The sequence below is a fragment of the Martes martes genome (genome assembly GCF_963455335.1).
Source record: "Martes martes genome assembly, chromosome: 10".
Lineage (NCBI taxonomy): Eukaryota > Metazoa > Chordata > Mammalia > Carnivora > Mustelidae > Martes > Martes martes.
In genome coordinates, this window is record NC_137898.1 from 8,764,492 (window position 1) to 8,783,207 (window position 18,716).

General features: G+C 49.9%; 1 protein-coding gene and 1 long non-coding RNA gene across 3 annotated transcripts; both read left to right on the forward strand.

Annotated features, from left to right (window-relative positions):
* Positions 1-1,429: 1,429 nt before the first annotated feature.
* Positions 1,430-5,002, forward strand: LOC308350433. 2 transcript variants are annotated; one of them, XR_013967521.1, is made up of 12 exons: positions 1,430-1,489; positions 1,839-1,891; positions 2,139-2,231; positions 2,456-2,506; positions 2,847-2,881; positions 3,004-3,158; positions 3,446-3,489; positions 3,671-3,705; positions 3,923-3,959; positions 4,397-4,441; positions 4,683-4,713; positions 4,890-5,002. It is a non-coding gene; the product is annotated as an uncharacterized lncRNA (long non-coding RNA). The 2 variants fall into 2 exon arrangements; XR_013967522.1 differs by lacking the exon at positions 1,839-1,891 and having other exon boundaries at positions 1,467-1,489; positions 1,937-2,231.
* A 7,527-nt stretch (positions 5,003-12,529) lies between these two features.
* Positions 12,530-18,596, forward strand: WDR74 (WD repeat domain 74). The gene is made up of 11 exons (XM_080817633.1): positions 12,530-13,162; positions 13,245-13,351; positions 13,438-13,559; positions 15,188-15,263; positions 15,417-15,563; positions 15,733-15,834; positions 16,794-16,894; positions 16,982-17,037; positions 17,779-17,924; positions 18,003-18,059; positions 18,371-18,596. The coding sequence occupies exons 1-11, from the start codon at positions 13,099-13,101 to the stop codon at positions 18,548-18,550; spliced, it is 1,158 nt and encodes a 385-aa protein (XP_080673759.1). The 5' UTR covers positions 12,530-13,098; the 3' UTR covers positions 18,551-18,596.
* The last annotated feature ends 120 nt before the right edge of the window (positions 18,597-18,716 follow it).

The following is an 18,716-nucleotide window of genomic DNA, read 5'->3' on the forward strand; positions in this document are numbered from 1 at the left end:
CACATAGGGACACTGTTGCCCCTGAGAGTGACAATTGGTTTGGCAGGGGGAGAGACAGAAAAATCTTAGGTACTAAAGAGGTTTCTGGCCCTTCGAAGGGCCATGGTACGTAAGCAAATATACAGCATACCAGTGGTATTAAAATTTCATAAGTGGGACTGGAGAGGGAAATGTCTTCTTAAGGCTCCTGGGGAAGGGGAGATGATAACAAAAAAAAAAAAAAAAAAAAAAGACTGAGAAGCAGAACAGAACCCTGGGATCATTCCATTTGTTTCCTGTGCATTTGCCTGCTCCCTGACTACCTTGAGCAGTAACTCTGAGATGAGAGCAGTAAAGCCTAATGGTCAGATGTGCGGGCATGGAATCAGACAGCCTGGATTTGCAGACTGCTTGGCTCTGATTATCTCTTAAATGGATAACACACAGCCAGTTACTTAACCTCCCTAGACCTCACGTTCCTCACCTGTAACATTACCTTAATAGCTTCCTGCCCGGGTTGCAGTATTAGGTGACGTCCTACAGAGGAGCACACAGAGCTCAGTCCATGTTTCTGAAACCGGTAAGTACACCGACTACTTACCACAAATTGCTGATGAACCAAGTTAGTTGGTCCTAATGGTCTAGAGGTGACTAGAACCACCTTGAGGATCAGGTGAGAGGTGCAAGCAGCTCTGTAAGAACTCTTACACCTACGGTCCCGTATCTATAAAATGGGGCTAGTTATGGGCTATCTTGGGATTTGGGAGAACTAAAGTAATCAAGTCGTGTAGCGTGCTTAAAACGGTGCGTCCGAGGATAGCGAATATTAGCTCAACTACACGCCAAGCTTCCAACGACAGCGGACTAGACAGCAGGTCATAGGTGGCAGCTCAGGAAAAGTCAGACCCTGTCGGAAGACTCAAACGGAGCACTTACAGCCTGATTCACTTTACCAAAATGGCTCCATACAAAGGACCTCCCGCAGCCACCCGCGACGCAGAAACCCTGCGATCCAGTCCTGGAATGCGCGCTGGGCGGCAGGCGCGGGACCGAGATGACACCGGTCGAGGCTTCAGGAGGTTCGGGATCCGTGGAGGGGTCAGGGGGTGCTCGGGAAGGTGGGGCAGGCACCGGTGACCGAGGCAGAGCGTCGCCCACCACCGGTGCGAAGCCTCGGCTTCGGCGTCCTGGTCCCGCAGAAAGGTAGCCAGACAGACCCCAAGCACAACCACAAAGCCGACCGCGCCCTTCCCTAAAGCGCATGCGCGTCTTTTTCGCGCCCCAGCTTCTGACGGTGCGCACGGCACTCCCGCCTTCCCTGGAATTCTCTACCCACAACTCCCCGGGCTCGCGCGCCCTCTCCCTCTTTTTTTTTTTTTTTTAACCCGCGCGCCCTCTTTTTTTGCGCCTGCGTCCGCTATAGTCCCGCCCATAAGTCCCGTGGGCCTCTGCGAGGTGCTATTTAAGTATCTCGCGGACGGCCTTCGGTCTCATTTTTCCGCAGGGTTCGGTAAGTGTGTTACGGTTTTGTATCATTTTCTTAAGTCAAGTGAGCGAAGCACGCTTGAGCGTATTAGGCTGGGTTTACCGGTTGGCGCGGGAGGGTTAAAATCTTGGCCGTGGCCTTGAATTCGCGGAGCCGCCGCGGAGCTTTGTGAAGGACAAAATGGCGACGGCGGGCCGTGGCGGCGGCCCTCTCTGTGATGAGAACCTTTTCACAGACCTGTACTGAGCTCCGTGAGGATAAGACTCTCTGAGGAGACGGGCCTTGCACAGCCCAAGCCCAGCACAGTCGCAGCTCCGGAAGACAAAGCGAACGTGAAGTCACGGGTGTTGATTTAATGTCCCTTTGTCTGCAGGGTTCGGGCGCACCTTTGAACGCTGGAGAATGGAGAAGAGCCGACTTGCGAGGGTAGGTGTTTATGGTGATTCTTTCCGCTGTTTTTCTACTGTGCAGCTGCCGCAGGCCCCCTGGGGTGTGCTACGGGGATGATACTTGAATTGAACTCTCTCTTTCTGATGGCTCAGTGGAGAAAACATAAAAACTCTGAGTAGCACCATCCTGCAGCAGACTTTCGACGCGGAAGTGCTAGGGCACGAACGTGAGAGGGACTGCGAGGTATGGCACTAAGTGAGGGGTGCTCCTCGGTTTCTTTCAGATGCGGTTCGGCTCTAAAGACCTTAGAGGTTTGAGGGTGAGACAAGACCTATCACCTGATCCCTGCAAACTAGGCCTCACTGTGATGCTCCAGGTGGGTATGAGGTGATTTCTGCAGGTGTGGGTGGGCATGGGGTCTGGTGGGGTTTGCTCTCGTCCAAATTGTGCTGACCACTCAATGATGAACATAGAAAAGACAAGCATATGGCTGAACTTAAAGTGATGTCATCTTCCTGCTGAGAAGTGGGCCAGGAGTACTCAAGGGTCTGTGAGCGACTCTTCTTCGGTACATCATAATGCCTTTCTTTTCTGCTCTAGCATCTCGTCACTAGGCCTGAGGAACCCAACGGTCTCCCTGGGTGAATACAGGTAATTAACTGTTAAGATGGGGGATTGGAGTGTCCTCTCCGGTTTTGCCTACCACCAGGAGAGCAAATGGCCAGTGGAGCCCTGTTGCCTTTTTGCTCCTTCCAGTTTGTTCCTCTTGGAATGATTTTGCTGTGGAGGGAGAGCAGCCCAACAGTACAGTTCTTGGGAGGGTGTGCTCTCCTTCACCCATGTCACTGTCAGATGATTTGAATAGATATGCTGATCCTCTGTGAGGTGTGACAATTAATAGCATGTTAGAGTTCTGATGGCAGTTTCTGTTAACGAAGAAACTTTATTCCACTTTGTATTTTTTGGATAACCATTTGTTCCCCTTTTGCAGGTTGTCCTGATGGTGATACATTTATCTGTTCTACAGTAAGTAGCTTCTGCCGGTACTGTGATAAGTAAGCATATATATGAATTCATTATCCAAAGGATGGTTTTTATCATCGTGGCTATTTTTGTTGTGACCAGAGACTTGTTTTTATTTTATGTAGGCTCCGTCCCCAACATGGGGCTCAAACTTGTGACCTCGAGCTCAAGAGTCACATGTTGCACCGACTGAGCCAGCCAGGGGTCCCTTGATCTATTTCCTCTAGATGTTCATTGATCATTCTGCCCAGGGTTGAACTCCTGGAAAGTGTTAAGGATGGTGAGTACTTGTAACCTTGGTTGTGGCTTGGCAGAGTATGTGCCAGTGAGGAGAGCAAGCATCCTGTCTTACCCCTGTTATAGCCCCAGAGCCAGTAATGGTGAACCCACTGGGGCTAGCTGGGAGAGAGGATGAGAATTTGTTCCATAAGGAACTGTCTGAGGTGCAGCATATGCCTGTCAGTAGCATTTTCTTGGCTTTTCTTAGCTTATATCTGTTAACCATAGCTAGGATGGACTTTGCTATTTTAGATCCTTTCCTAATTCTGTAATCTTTTCATTCGGAAGGAGCTTGTTCCTGTGTGTTACCCCAAAACCTCCAGAGTTAACAGGTTAGTTGATTAATGTCTGTGGCTCATGCCCCCAATAGGCAGTTTCCATGATGAATCAAACTAGCTCACTATGACTTACACAATGAAAATAAGTGAACACCTGAGAAACTGGTGAAGGCAGGAGCGGGGGGATGCCATGTGGAAGGGCTTTTTATACACCTACACTTTTGTCTTTTTCTAGGTGCTGTTACCCACAACCTGCTTGTTTGTTCAAAGGTGAGTTGTTTAAATATGTGGTACATGGAGCATATGGGGTAGAAAAAAATACCCTTTTGGGGGCCTAAATGCATGATGACTTACATGGAATCTCGTTCGGCTGATGACTTGCTGTTGAGACTCGGAAATCTGATTCTCCTAGGAATGATCATTTTAAGTGGGAACAACTTTTTGTTGGAGGTAAGCATTACTGACTCTGGTCTTAACTGTTTTTCAGGTCCAGTACCTTGTGTGGAGCCCAAGAGTGACTTGAGGTAAATGCCTTTGTAACACTGTCTTTTAGCTGTTATTTGCCAGGTGTCTTTGGGTGTGTGTGTGTGTGTTGGGTGGCATTTTTCTTGGGTAGCTATAAGAAGACATGACTGGCTTACTCCAGTCTTGTCTCTGACCATTCTGAACCACCTGTGACAAGCCCCCCCTCACCAGTGATGAATTCAATACCGCCCCAGTCTGATCACTGTGACTGAAAGGTATTTTCTGAGCTGTGAGCTTGTCTTAGAATGAACTGACAGCAGAAGAAAGTTTTACCAAGTGGCATTTAAGCCAGTAGTAAGTTCTGTGGACTACCTGGTGGTTACTGTAAAATATGCATGCTGAAACTCAAAAAGCCTTTACAAATACGCCTTTGCTCTAAGCAGTAGAGACCCCTACGGATGATTGAGAGGCTTAGTTCTCAATTATTCTTTTTCAGGAACCCTGAGCCGTATTTCTGCTTGGCTCCAGTCTGAAGTCAGAGGTGAGTAAATCTAGGTGCAGGGTGGCCCAAACTAGAACTTCCCACTTCCCAGTGAAGAAACAGTCACATGTCCTACCTCCTGTCCTAGTCCCAGAGCCTGTAAAGGTGAACCCACTGGGGCTGGCTGGGGGAAAAGAGGAAGCTTGTTCCAGAAGGAACTGTCTGAGGGATCATAAGGGGTTTCTAAATATGGGAAGGAGTGATAAATCTCTTGTTGAAGTCAATTGTATTTGTTTTCCAGGTCTGAAGAAAGAACAAGGCTTGTATCCTAGGTTAGTATCTATTCAAATATTGGTGTTTAGTATTTAATAGAGTAAGATAAGCAGAAAAAGCATGCCTGGAGGCAGGTTTTTTAAGGTGAAGTAGTTCAAAGGGTAGGCCCAATGTATTACATACATTATTCTCACCTAGAAAGAAAATTCACCTTTTTCTTTTCCCCCCTCTACAGGAATCCGGTTCTTCAGGGATATCAAAAGGAAATTTTCAGGTCATTTTTTGTACAACCTAGTAGAAATGAGCATGCAGTTGTTTCACCCTTTCTAAATAAAAGTTTAACCTTTATTGTCGTTCATGTGTTTTGCGTGTCTGGCCGAGCAGAAGGAAATAATCTTGGGGAGTTTGCTCTTGTCAGCATTGTTTAGTGTGGCAGGTTGCCTACTGTGGTCTGGCTTGGGGAAGCATTGTTCAAGGAACCTCAGTAGATCTAAGGTTCCCCACCGTCAACTGCTGTGCCGTACCATACCATGTGAAATGGGTTTGGGTGATAACTAGCAGGCTTGCCTGAAGGCACTAGGAGCCAGTGGGGCATGACCATCAAGGATCCCTTAGACTAAAAAAAAGTGTCAGATTTTGGTGTTTCACTGCACTTTTCTGCACACAAAACTTCAACATGGTTTCTGTGGCATCTTTTCCTGTAGGATCCAGCCTACAGCCCTTGCATTTCTGTTCCTGTAGTGAACCTCTGGATCTCTACGTGCCCTTTTTCTGGAATTTTCTGGGTTCTTGAATGGAGGTGACTCAGGGGCCCGGCCCCTGGATAGTTACTTAAGCATCCAACTTGATGTCTCAGGGTCATGAGATCAATCCCTGTGTTGGGCTTCACACTGGGCATGGAACCTACTTAAAATTTTGTCAACTGGGGATGCCTGGGTGGCTCAGTTATATGTCTGCTTTCAGCTCAGGTCATGATCCCAGGGTCCTGGGGTCAAGCCCCCAATCTGGCTTCCTGCTCAGCGGGAAGCCTGCTTCTCCCTCTCCCACTCTCCTTGCTTGTGTTCCCTCTCTGGCTGTGTCTCTGTCAAAGAAATACATATTTTTTTTAATAATACAGTACTTTGCTGTGTGTGTGTGTAAGACTTTATTTGACAAATCACAAGTAGGCAGAGAGGGGGAGAAGCAGGCTCCCTGCTGAGCAGAGAGCCAGATGCCAGACTCGATCCCAGGACCTTGGGATCATGACCTGAGCAGAAGGCAGAGGCTTTAACCCACTGAGCCACTCAGGTGCCCCAAAGAAATAAAATCTTTAAAATTTTTCTGTCAACTGCTAAAAGGCTTACCTTGCTTGACCAATCATTGTCAATTTATGCTGTTGGTGTAAATACACCTTGAGTGGAATGTCTGTCTCCCCACCCCCCCCCCCTTTTTAAGATTTGAGAGAGAGAGAGCACAGCTTACATTAGGGGTGGGCAAAGGAGGGGAAGAAGCAGAATCCCTGCTGAGCACGGAGCTGGATTCTAGGACCCTGGAATCAGGACCCAGCCTAAGGCCGATGCTTAATTGACAGCCACCCTGCCATCCCTCCTTGCGTTTGTTCTTTCAGTGGGAAACGACTTCTCTTCACTCAGGACATCTGGTGGGGTGCTCAGTGAACACGTACATGAATGTGATTTGCACTGAATATCCACTTTTGTCTATGTGTGCCATTGTATCTGGGCATTTAGGAAGTGGGAGTTAAGATAATGTGAATGGGCACTTGAGAAGTTACAATCTCATTCAGTTGGGTTCCCTGTCACCACACATACCTGATAATTTCAAATCTTAACTTTTTAAGATACTTCAGTGTGTCAGGGGCGGGGGAGACTAGCAGACTCCCCACTGGGTGCTCACCCAATGGAAGCTGGATCCCAGGACTCCAAGGCCTGACTGAGCCACCCCAGGGCCCCCAAATCTTGCTTTTTAATTGTCCTTGGGCAAGCTGCCCTTGGGGATGAAGGACAGTAAAGGAAATTGCCAAAGCAGAAGCTCTTGGGGGGGGGGGTGTTAAACGTGTGTTAATCTTCAGAGCAGTTGCATAGTTGTCTGCACACTTACACAACCTCCATCCCCATCCCACAGGCAGTCCTGGTTGACAGAAATAGTTTCATAGTGAACATCTCGCTCAGAATGAAAGAATGGATACCAAATGATGAAAAAAGGGATTCCCATCCATAGGTAAATTTTAAAGTATGCATGCTGTGTCAGAACTGTAGGGCAGCCGAGGGGCTCCTGGGAGTCAGTTGAGTGTCCGGCTCTTGATTTGGGCTCAGGTCCTGGTCTTGGGATCTTGGGATTGGCCCTTCCAGGCTATGGGCTCTGCGTGGCGCGGAGTCTGCTTGAGACCCTCACCTTCTGCTACCAACTCCCCAGCCTCAAATCTTTTTTTAAAGAAATTTAAAAAAAACTAAGGCAGGGTGCCTGGGTGGCTCAGTGGGTTAAGCCTCTGCTCAGGTCATGATCTCAGGATCCTGGGATCAAGCCCCGCATTGGGCTCTCTGCTCAGCAGGGAGCCTGCTTCGCGCCCCCACCCCCGCTTTCTGCCTGCCTCTCTGCCTACTTGTGATCTCTGTCAAATAAATAAATAAAATCTTAAAAAACAACAACAACAACAACTGTAAGGCAACTTAAAACAACATGCATTCGGGGCGCCTGGGTGGCTCAGTTGGTTACGTGTCTGCCTTCAGCTCATGTCATGATCCCAGAGTCCTGGGATTGAGACCCACGTTGTAGGGCTCCCTGCTTAGTGGGGAGCCCACTCCTCCCTCTGCCATTCCCCCCTACTTGTGTGCATCCTCTCTCTTCCCCAAAAATCTTAAAAAATAAGAATGGATTTTTTGCTCATTAAATAGTTAACCTAAAACTTGAAGAGCTCCGTGGGGAACCTGCTTCTCCCTCTCTACCTGCTGCTTCCCCTGCTTGTGTTCTCAAAATCTTAGAAAATAAAGTCTTAAATTATTTTAAGTTAAAAAGAGGATGTAAGGGGTGCCTGGGTGGCTCAGTGGGTTAAAGCCTCTGTCTTCGGCCCGGGTCATGATCCTGGGGTCCTGGGATCAAGCCCCACATCGGGCTCTGCTCAGCAGGGAGCCTGCCTTCTCTCTCTCTCTCTCTCTCTCTCTCTGCCTGCCTCTCTGCCTACTTGTGACCTCTGTCAAATAAAATCTTTTTTTTTTTTTAACGGGGGATGTAAAATGGGAGAGGGAAATGTCATAAGCCTTCTATTTTATGTGACAATTTTTACACTATTGGTTTCATGAAAATAAAACGTCAAATAAGTTTAAAATGTATGCACATGGAAAGAATGTTCTTCCCTTGGCCTCACTTTGCCTGTCATCAAAGCATTCTCTGTGAACTCCCCCACTTCCCTCCACCTCTGTCATCAGAGCCACCCCTGCCCAAGTCCCCTCCTCCTGCTTGGTGGGTCCCAGGATTTTTCCCCCTCTTTTCCCCAGTAGACTATGAATGTCATGAAGGCAAGGGCCACATCTGATTTTATCATTGTAGAGTGTCTGCTCAGTAAGCATAAACAAACGAACAAAAAGCCGCCCAGGAGAGAATGTAATTCTGATTCTTACAGCACCTGTGCTCAGTGTCCTGTACTTAGATAGGAAGAGCTAGTACAGCAGACAGCGTGAAGGAAACACTCCCCACTTGCCCCGGCTTCAGAAGAGGAACAGGGGTGTCGTGTTGCAGCCTCACCTGGGGAACTGCTCCCCACCCCCCAACAGCCCACCCCCAAAATCCGTGCTCTGGGCCCCCTGTCTGTAACGTAGGCAGAAGGTGAAGGCTACTCAGGGGGCTGTGGCCTGCCCCAGGTTGGGTCCTGCAGAATTTGAAGAAGGTTGAGATTGAAATAAACAATTTGGGGGAACCTGGGTGGCTAAGTGGGTTAAGCCTCTGCCTTCGGCTGGGGGTCCTCGCCCTGCATCTGGCTCCCTGCTCCGCTCAGAGCCTGCTTTCCCGTCTCTGCCTGTCTCTCTGCCTGCTTGTGATCTGTCAAATAAATTAAAAATTTTAAAAAAAAACCACAATTTTGCTTTTGCCCCTGTATTTCTACTGCTGTTGTAACAAATTACCACAGACTTTTTTTTTTTAAGATTTTATTTATTTATTTGACAGACAGAGATCACAAGTAGGCAGAGAGGCAGGCAGAGAGAGAGGAGGAAGCAGGCTCCCCGCAGAGCAGAGAGCCCGACGTGGGGCTCGATCCCAGGACTCTGAGATCATGACCTGAGCGGAAGGCAGAGGCTTTAACCCACTGAGCCACCCAGGTGCCCCTACCACAGACTTTTAAAACAACTTGTTATTTTACAGTCGTGGAAGTCAGATGTCCAAAACGTCCAAAATGGGTCCAACAGGGCTAATATCAAGCCGTGTTGGCAGGGCTGCATTCCATTCTGGAGGCTCAAGAAAAATCTGTTTCCTTAACTTTTCCAGCTTCTGGAAGGCCACCCACATCCATCTCATGACCCCCTTCCATCTTCAAAGCCTGCAATGGCTCATCCATGTTCCGCATGCCGCCTCACTCTGACGCTGGCTCCTGCCTCCTTCTATCCCTGATAAGGAACTTTGTGATCACAGGCACCGACCAGATAACCCAACATAACCTCTCCTTCCCCAAACCCTAATTTAACCATATCTGCCAAGTACTTTTTGCCATGCAAAGTAATACATTGTGAGGTCCTGAAAACCAGGACCGGGGCCTCTGGGTTGGGGGTACTGTTCTACTGGCCACGCCCTCTTAATGCAGCCCCTCCTTGGAGGCTCTGGGTTTACTTATGGGGACCCGTGGAAACTGCCTCTGTTTATTAACATTGGGGACACACTGCTGAGAACCCCGTTCTCTAAAATCATCCATCACAGACATTTTGCTAATTAAAAGCCTATCAGTGAGAGCATAAGTCCCCACCCAGTCCCTTCGACCCAGGGATTCGGTCTCTATTTCCAGCCGGGGTGTAGAGTTTGTTAAGGAGGTTTCGGACAGATCGTCCCACATTTATATTAATGTAGTTTCTAAGGAAACGGGACCCCAGGTCCCTTCTCAGCCCCGGGCTGATCTCAATTGCTTTCATACAGCCGGACTGCTTTGAGCCTACGAAAGAACTGCTTCATTGACGTTTTATCCACGCTGGCCGCATCCCCTTTCTCCCACCGGGGGTTAAGGAATTGAGAACGTCAGAAAGGCCTTTCTCGGGGCCGCTTTTCCCCTTCTGCGAAGGGCCCACGGTGGGTGACGGATGGTGCAGACCGCAAGGTGGAAGTGTGTTGGGGGTGGAAGTTGCAATCGCTTGGACTGTTAGTCCCCATTCAACGCGCCCCATGTTGTCAAGTCACGAACTAGCGAGCAGGGATCCCAATCCCGTTCTTCGAGCTCCAAAGCCTGTGCCTGGGAGCCACAGCCTCAAAAAATAAAGGCCCGAGAGAGGAGCGCCGGCATCCGCCACACCGTCTTTCACTCACTAATAGACACAGCCTGAGCACACCCGCGGGGAACCTGCTCCGACACTGACGCGGTAGTCGTTGGTGGGGGGGGGGGGGGAGGCCACGCCCACGTTGCCACCGACTTGTATGTGGACCAATCCCAAAAGAGTAAAAACAGTGCAGGGGCGGGCTTATGTAAAACATACCGAGTGCGAACCGTCAGGCAGAGCAGTAAAGGACAGAATTTTGGCCTTTTTTTAAAAAATGTAGTTATTATTATAAAATAAGATAATGGAAAATTGAATTTTAGAAGTACTGCACATTGAGAAGTGATCTAATCTTTATACCTTCAAAGTTACCATAATCTTAAAAGCTGTACTAAAGGTAAGGCTTGCAGGGAAAGCAACAGCTCAGTATCGCTTCTCGGCCTTTTGGCTAAGATCAAGTGTAGTATCTGTTCTTATCAGTTTAATATCTGATACGTCCTCTATCCGAGGACAATATATTAAATGGATTTTTGGAATTAGGAGATGGAATAGGAGCTTGCTCCGTCCACTCCACGCATCGACCTGGTATTGCAGTACTTCCAGGAACGGTGCACCCCCTTTGGGGGAACTAACTGTGGTTTAAAAGTTAGACCTGATTTAAAGTTTGTGTTTCAGCGGAATAGCTTAGAAAAAGAAATTTTTCTTACTGTTTTTGGGCTACTTTGCGGTAGAGTTAGTAGTACTTAATATAGAAGAAAAGCGTTTGGACACAAGCGATAACACCTTATTTTCCTTGTTTTTAATTAGGGTTTTTTTCTGTCGTTTAAGGTGTTTTTGCTTCAAAACCATTAGAGCTGTAATAGTTTTTTTGTTTTTGCTTTTTTTGAGTTTTGCTTTGACACAGGGAGATCACAAGTACGTAGAGAGGTGGGGTGAAGCAGGCTTCCGGCTGAGCGGAGAGTCCGATGCCAGACTTGATCCCAGCACCTCGAATTCATGACCCAAGGCGGAGGCTCAACCCACTGAGCCACCCAGGCGCTCCTGGAATAATGATTTCTATTGCACTTTACACACCGGCATTACTCTTTTTAAAAAAGTATACTTCCTGTGACTCACAAATTGTCTGATGGCGTTGTGGGGAATGCTTCCTTTGTCTTTCCCTTAGGTCTCCATTTTTTTTTTCCTCCATTTTATCCTATGAACAGATCATTGGGTCACCCGGACTAGCCTAAGCCCCAGGTGTGCCCCCTGACAACCAGAGAAACTGCGCAACAGAGCATATGTCACAAGATAAAGGATTTAAGTGTGGGATTTTTAAAGATTTTATTTATTTATTTGACAGAGGGAGAGACAGCGAGAGAGGGAACACAAGCAGGGGGAGTGGGAAAGAGAGAAGCAGGCTGTCCGCTGAGCAGGGAGCCTGATGTGGGGGCTCGATCCCAAGACTCTAGGATCATGACCTGAGCCAAAGGCAGCCGCTTAATGACTGAGCCACCCAGATGTCCCTAAGTGTAGGATTTTATTTTATTTTATTATTTTTTTTTAAAGTCAAGCTTTGCTTTTTCTTTCTTTTTTTTTTTTTTAAAGATTTATTTATTTATTTGTCAGAGTGAGCGAGCACAGGCAGGCAGAGAGGCAGGCAGAGGCAGAGGGAGAAGCAGGCTCCCTGCTGAGCAAGGAGCCCGATATGGGACTCGATCCCAGGACCCTAGGATCATGACCTGAGCCGAAGGCAGCCGCTTAACCAACTGAGCCACCCAGGCGTCCCCCTAAATGTAGGATTTTAAAGATAAAGGGGAATTTTGGTTTAATTTAATGTGATAGGCTGAAAGGGCAGGGGGACTCGAGGAGGTCACTCTCAGGCGTGGACTGTAAAGTAGACCCAGGGCGCTTTGTTTCTTTCGTAATAAAACGTTAAGATAAATGTGGAATGTGACGCTCAGAACTCTCACCAGCAGCTCTGCCTCATTAGTGATTTGAATTGTTTCTGAAGTGCGTTCTTCCTTCTTGTCTTGTACAGAAAACTAGATGTGCATGATGCTTTGGAGGGGGGAGACACACTAGGCCTGGCTCCGCCGGGCGACGCAGTCCAGTTAGGATGCTGTAAAGGCCTACTTAGCCAGAGCGAGCCATTTTGTTGTTCATGCAGTAAACTTAGATTGACCCTGCCCCCCACCCCCAGAAGAACTTACTTAGAAACAAGTCTGGGAAACCAGTAAAATATGACTGACCAGCCCCTGATAACAGAGCCCATATACCAGGACGCGTCAGGTCAGGGGGAGGTAACAAGAGCCCAGAATACAAGGATGAGTCAAGCCAGGTGGAGGCATCCAATCAGGAAAGCACCTCCCTAACCATCCAAGAATGTGGGCCCTGACTTTTGGGTGCCAATTCTGACCAGAGTGATAGGCTAGTTCAAATAGCTACTATAGGATGAATTGTAATTCAATTGGCCACCTGTGTGTGGCCAGGCTCAACCATATGACCTTTACTCTATAAAAGTTACTCTGTGAGGCTGGGAGGGGTCGCCTCTTTGCAAGAGACGGCGCTGGCCGGTCAGTTTGATTCTCGATGCTTGGCACAAAATAAAGCTTTGCTTGACGTTCGCTTTGTATCAGTCTGGCTCCTTCGACCATGGACCCAACAATGCCTTCCACTCCGAGAGCAAAACTGTCAAGTTAGTCTTCAGATCACAAACAAGGATCTCCAGATTTCGTCTTCGTAAAGCGAAACCAGCTGTCGCAGTTAGGTGGTCTTTACTCTTCCAGGTTCTTGCTTTGTTTTGTTTTTGTTTTGAGTCATCTCTACACGAAACCTGGAGTCTCAAACTCAGGACCACGACATCAAAGGGCGCAAACTCTTCCCCATGAACCAGCTGGGTTCTCTCCTTCTGGCTCCTTAAACTCCGGGAGAGGGCTTCCTCCCCATGCGACAAGGCGCGCGCGGATGACGTGAAACTGCGCCGGAAGTCCGAGCCCCGGGCTGCTGGGCTCCGTTATGGCGGCTGCAGGGGCACGCTGGAATCATGTGTGGGTGGGCACGGAGACCGGGATCCTGAAAGGTGGGTGGCTGGGCCCGGCTTCGGGATGTGGGAGGTATTCCCCGCTCGCGACCGCGGCGCGACTGACACCCGCCTCCCGCAGGGGTGAACCTTCAGCGCAAACAGGCGGCGAACTTCACGGCGGCAGGACAGCCGCGGCGCGAGGAGGCGGTGAGCGCCCTGTGCTGGGGCGCGGGAGGCGAGACTCAGGTGAGCAGCCGCCGTTCGGCCCCGAGCTGGGGAGCCAAATGAGGCAGCCTCGCTTTGATCCCCATCTTGCTCTCCTTTGCTCGCAGATCCTGGTGGGTTGCGCCGACAGAACGGTGAGGTACTTCAGCACCGAGGAGGGCCGATTCCAGGGCCAGAAGCACTGCCCTGGCGGAGAGGGCACGTTCCGAGGCCTCGCCCAGGTCGACGGGTAAGACTGAACCCCTCGATGAACGCTCAGGTCGCAGGGAGAGCATGGAGGCTCCCGCAGGAAGGCCGAATAATGACGGTCAACCCATGATGACACCCAGCCAGGGCTGGGTGACAGGGACCTGCGTCCTGCCTATAACAAGCATTTATTGAACACCTGCTGAGTAACAGGCGTTGGGCGAAATGCAAGGGCTGCAGGTAAAGCAGACACATGAGTACCAACCTTCATGGTGTTTGCATCCGCAAGGGTTTTGCATCCTGGCTCCGTAACCTTTTGGATGACCCTGAGCAAGTCATTTAATAGTTTAGAGTATGTTTGAAAACAGACACGAACAACCAACAATATGGTCAAGTTCCCAAGGTAAAGGATAGGAAGGTGCTAGCGATTAGGTAACTGGCCTTTTTTTTTTTTTTTTTTAAGATTTTATTTGACGGAGACACAGTGAGAGAGGGAACACAGAGAGAGTGGGAGAGGGAGAAGCAGGCTTTCCCCAGAGCAGAGAGCCCTACGCAGGGCTCAATCCCAGGACCCTGGAATCATGACCCAACTGAAGGCAGACGCCCAAGGAGTGAGCCATCCAGGTGCCCCCTGGCCTAGCTTTCTTTCAAAGATGGAGAAGGCTGTGAATAGGCTGTGTAGGTTTGGTGGTGGTTTGACAAGTGAGATCTAGAAGTTCTGTGGGTGAGACATTTGCATGGGGCCATGAAGGATGGGCAGAATTTTGGCAGGAGGAGAAAGGGGTAAGAGCATTCTAGAAAGAAGCTACTGCCTGGGGCATGATGGTGTCAGGCTACACCACATTTTGGGAAAGATAAACAGCATTTGGGAGTTGAAGCTGAGGATGCATTTTAATACAAATGGGCAAGGTAGGTAGAGATGATGTGGAAAAGGCTTTCAGAGACAGGCTAAGAGATTTGCACTTGTGATTGGCAGGTAGTGGGGCTATTGGGTTTTGAGCAAGGGGGGGTATGGAGAATGGATTGGAAAGAGCTTGGGAGTTGGGAGGCTGTCGCCATAACCCGGGAAAATGACACAGCCTGCACCAAGGTGGAGAAGGTGAGCAGATGAGAGAAAGAACCTAGGCTCTGGCTCTCCAGAGCCTGGGAGGAACTTGCTTGGGCTTCATGGGAGGGTGTGTACTTTGAGGGAGAGATCGACATGTAGTGTCTGGAACCCTGAACTGGGAACTGGAGAGAAGCAGCTGGTGGTCAACTTTGGCCAGACCCTAAATTTAGACCAGTCCCACTTCAGTCTTTTCAGAACTACTGATCCTGACTCCTGGTGACCCACTGAAGATTGAGAAAGACCAGCAGAGCCGGGTGCCTCCAGGTGTAGCTGCAGAATAGCAGAGGCCCTCTGCTTTGGAGTATCCTAGACGTTATTTCCAGCTCTGGTTCTGACGTTTAGTGGTGTGGGCAAATCTTGTCATTTCTCGGAGCTACAGTCTCCTCACTTCCAAAACTGGTAACCCCTCCCCTCATCGAGGATATTAAATGACACACCTAAAAGGAGAACGTCTCGTTAATATGAATCTGGGGGTGGGTTGGTCGACTGGGGCCCAGAGAAGACTTGTACACTTTTTTTTTTTTTTTTTTTTTAACCTAACTCTATCCTCCCTCTGCCTGCAGCACCCTTATCACATGTGTGGATTCTGGGATTGTCCGAGTCTGGCGTGACAATGACAAAGAGGCATCCTCTGACCCAGTAAGTAATCCTCTGACCCTGCCTTGCTGGCAATGGTTGGGGAAGATGGGGGCCAGGAATCACTTGTTGTAGGAACCAGGTGAGGGCTTTGGGGGAGGAGGATTAAAGACTCTGGAACTGCTTCTCATCTCCCCTCTCATCTGTTCTTTTCAGCTCCTGGAACTGAGTGTGGGTCCTGGGGTGTGTAGGATGCGCCAAGACCCGGCACACCCCCATGTGGTTGCCACGGGTGGGAAAGAGAATGCTTTGAAGGTGTGGGACCTACAGGGGTCTGAGGAGCCTGTGTTCAGGGCCAAGAACGTAAGTGACGGGGGTGGGAGGGGCTGGGGCTGAGGTCCAGGGAGGCTGAGGCCACTGACTGAGTCAGAGACGACCAGATGGGCTTTAGGGGATGATGCTGAAGGGCTCAAGGAAAGGGCCTCACATGAGTCTCCCACAACCTGTCACCCATCTACCCACCCCCCACCAGGTACGGAACGACTGGCTTGACCTGCGGGTTCCCATCTGGGATCAGGACATACAGTTCCTGCCTGAGTCTCAGAAGCTTGTCACCTGCACAGGGTACCACCAGGTGAGGCACCATCTCACCCCTGGCCCGTCCTGAGCTCCAGCAGCTTCTTGGAGAGAAAGTCTCCCTGCACAGGCTCAGTCCTCATCCCTCATCAGTTTGGCACAGCTTCCGTTCTCACCAGGCTCTGTCCCTGAGTTCTCAGAGGCAGCATTTCCTCCTCCATCCATCCCAGTCCTGTGGCTGAGCCAGTGACCTTCTAGTGCATCCTAGGATGTGTGTTCTGGACTGTGGGCCTTCCTTCGCTTCCCAGCTGGAAGGGAGGACAGAAGAGAGTGCCCCTTTCACTGTAGGAACACAGGGTACAGGTGTGATGGGAGGACACTGGGCATCAAGAGAACTGGATTCTGGTCTTGATGCAGGCTCTGGTTTGCTTTGGGACCCAGGCCTGACGCTTTCCTCTCCAGCCTCCAGTTCCTCGGCTTTATAGGAGGGAGGGAGTGAGGGTCTAGCTGGGGATCTTTACAGCTGGCCTCATTTGAAGTCCTAAGACCCAGGCAGGACTGGGTCTGGGTCACTGTATGTGCCTCATTTCCTTTACTCCTGCATAAGGAAATCTGATCTTGGTGATATGCCTCCGTTCAAAACACACCCTGAGGGCTTCCTCTCTCCTCTTGTTTAGGCTAAATTTCTCTGAAATTCAGTACTCTGACAGTTGGACTGGCTTACTTTGTCATCCCAAGATGGGAGTCTAGAGGGATGGAATGCTCACACATGTGGACCATGGGAATGCTGCCCTCTCCCAGCCTGGGGGACCTCTTCCCTCAGTCCTGTCCGTCCATGCTCCTAAGCAGGTCTCCTCTGCCCACTCCTTACTGACATTCAGAGAAGGAGAAGTACATTTCAAATGAGAAAGTTTCTCTAAGAGTAGGTCGTAAACAAGAAAGCAGTGGGTGAAGGAGGAGGTAACGATGTGGAGAAGCCGGAGGGCAAGGCTCTTGTGATGCCTCTGTGTTTTCCAGGTGCGTGTCTATGATCCAGCCTCCCCCCAGCGCCGGCCAGTCCTGGAGGCCACCTATGGAGAGTACCCACTTACAGCCATGACCCTCACTCCTGGGGCCAAGTAAGTGTTGAGAGGACAAGAGGGGGTGCTCAGAGAGGACTCCAGGAGGTTCCTGCTGACCCCACCTGCCTCTGGTCTCCTCCTCAGTTCAGTGATCGTAGGGAACACTCACGGGCAACTGGCAGAAATCGACCTTCGGCAAGGTAAGTGGACCAGGGAGCCTTGCGGGAGGGCAAGGGGTGGGAGGAAAGGCACGATTCCGTCTCGGGGTGCAGTAGAGTGGTTGAGCCCTCATTCAGGTGCCTGTTGCCTGGGTTCAAATCCTGATTTCACCAGAAGCTATAGGATCTTGGACAAGTTACTTCAACTCCTTGTGACTTCTAGCTCCTTCACACGTAAAATGGAGATCTCAATGATAACTCCTGTCCCAGCATTATGCTGAGGAATAAATATGGAAACATAAAGTGATTGAGACAGTTGGGGCACCTGGGTGGCTCGGTTGGTTAAGCATCCAGCTCTTGATTTTGGCTCAGGTCATGATCTCAGGGTTGTGAGGTGGAGCCCCAGGCCCTACTGGACGTGGAGCCTAAGATATTCTCTCTCTCTCTCTCTCTCTGCCCCTCCTGCACATGAGCACTCACTCTCTTTCTCTCTCTCTGAAAAAAAAAAAAAAAAAAACATTTAAGGGGGGGCACCTGGGTGGCTCAGTGGGTTAAGCGTCTGCCTTCAGCTCAGATCATGATCTCAGGTCCTGGGATCGAGCCCTGTATTGGGCTCTGCTCAGCAGGGAACCTGCTTCCCCCTCTCTCTCTGCGTGCCTCTCTGCCTATTTGTGATATCTCTCTCTCTCTCTCTGTCAAATAAATAAAATCTTTAAAAACAAAAGAAACATTTAATGGTTATTGGCTGGCCTGCTTGTGCTGATGTGCCCCCTCCTTCCCCAGGGCGCTTACTGGGCTGTCTGAAGGGGTTGGCGGGCAGTGTCCGAGGATTACAGTGCCACCCTTCAAAGCCCCTGCTAGCCTCCTGTGGCTTGGACAGAGTCTTGAGGGTACACAGGATCCGGAATCCACGGGGCCTAGAGCATAAGGTGAGATCTGGCCGCCTCGTGTCCCCATCCTGATTTCTGTTTCAGTGTGCTTGGCTCAAGACCCCTGATCTTTTGCAGGTTTATCTGAAGTCTCAACTGAACTGCCTTCTCCTGTCAGGCAGGGATAACTGGGAGGTAAGCATTTGGGTCTAGGAATGTGGGAGCAAGGGCACAGTTGGGAGCATTTCCCTGGGGAGAGAAAAAAGCAGCAGCTGGAACACAGACCTGGAACTGTCTGCTTGTCTGCCAGGTTACTTAAGTTCTCTGAGGGGTGTTAATAGTTAACGGTCCTGACAGGATCACTGCCAAGGGCTGACATAGGAGCTTGGATGGGAATAGTGGCTGGGAGCAGGAAATAAAAGTGATTATTTCCCAGCTAGTTCCTCCTTCCCTGTTCATCTGTTACTGTGCCCCCTCATTCCTCTAAGTTTTCTCCCACTCACCAGGATGAGCCCCAAGAGCCCCAGGAGCCCAAAAAGTCACCCCCAGAAGACACAGAGACAGATGAACTTTGGGCCTCCTTGGAGGCAGCTGCCAAGCGGAAGCTCCCTGATTTGGAGCGGACCCAAGGGGCTCTCCAAACCAGACGGAAAAAAAAGCAGCGGCCTGGGTCCACCAGCCCCTGAAGAACCTGCCCTCACTTTGTAAATAAACAGCTCAACACCCACTGGGACCCTGAGCCTTTTGTGATGGGAGAAAGAAAAGAGGGGTGACTGCTCCCATCGCTGGTGCAGTGGGATATCTGACGTCACAAAAGCCAGGCACAGAGGCTGGGGGGCTGGCGTGGGTGGC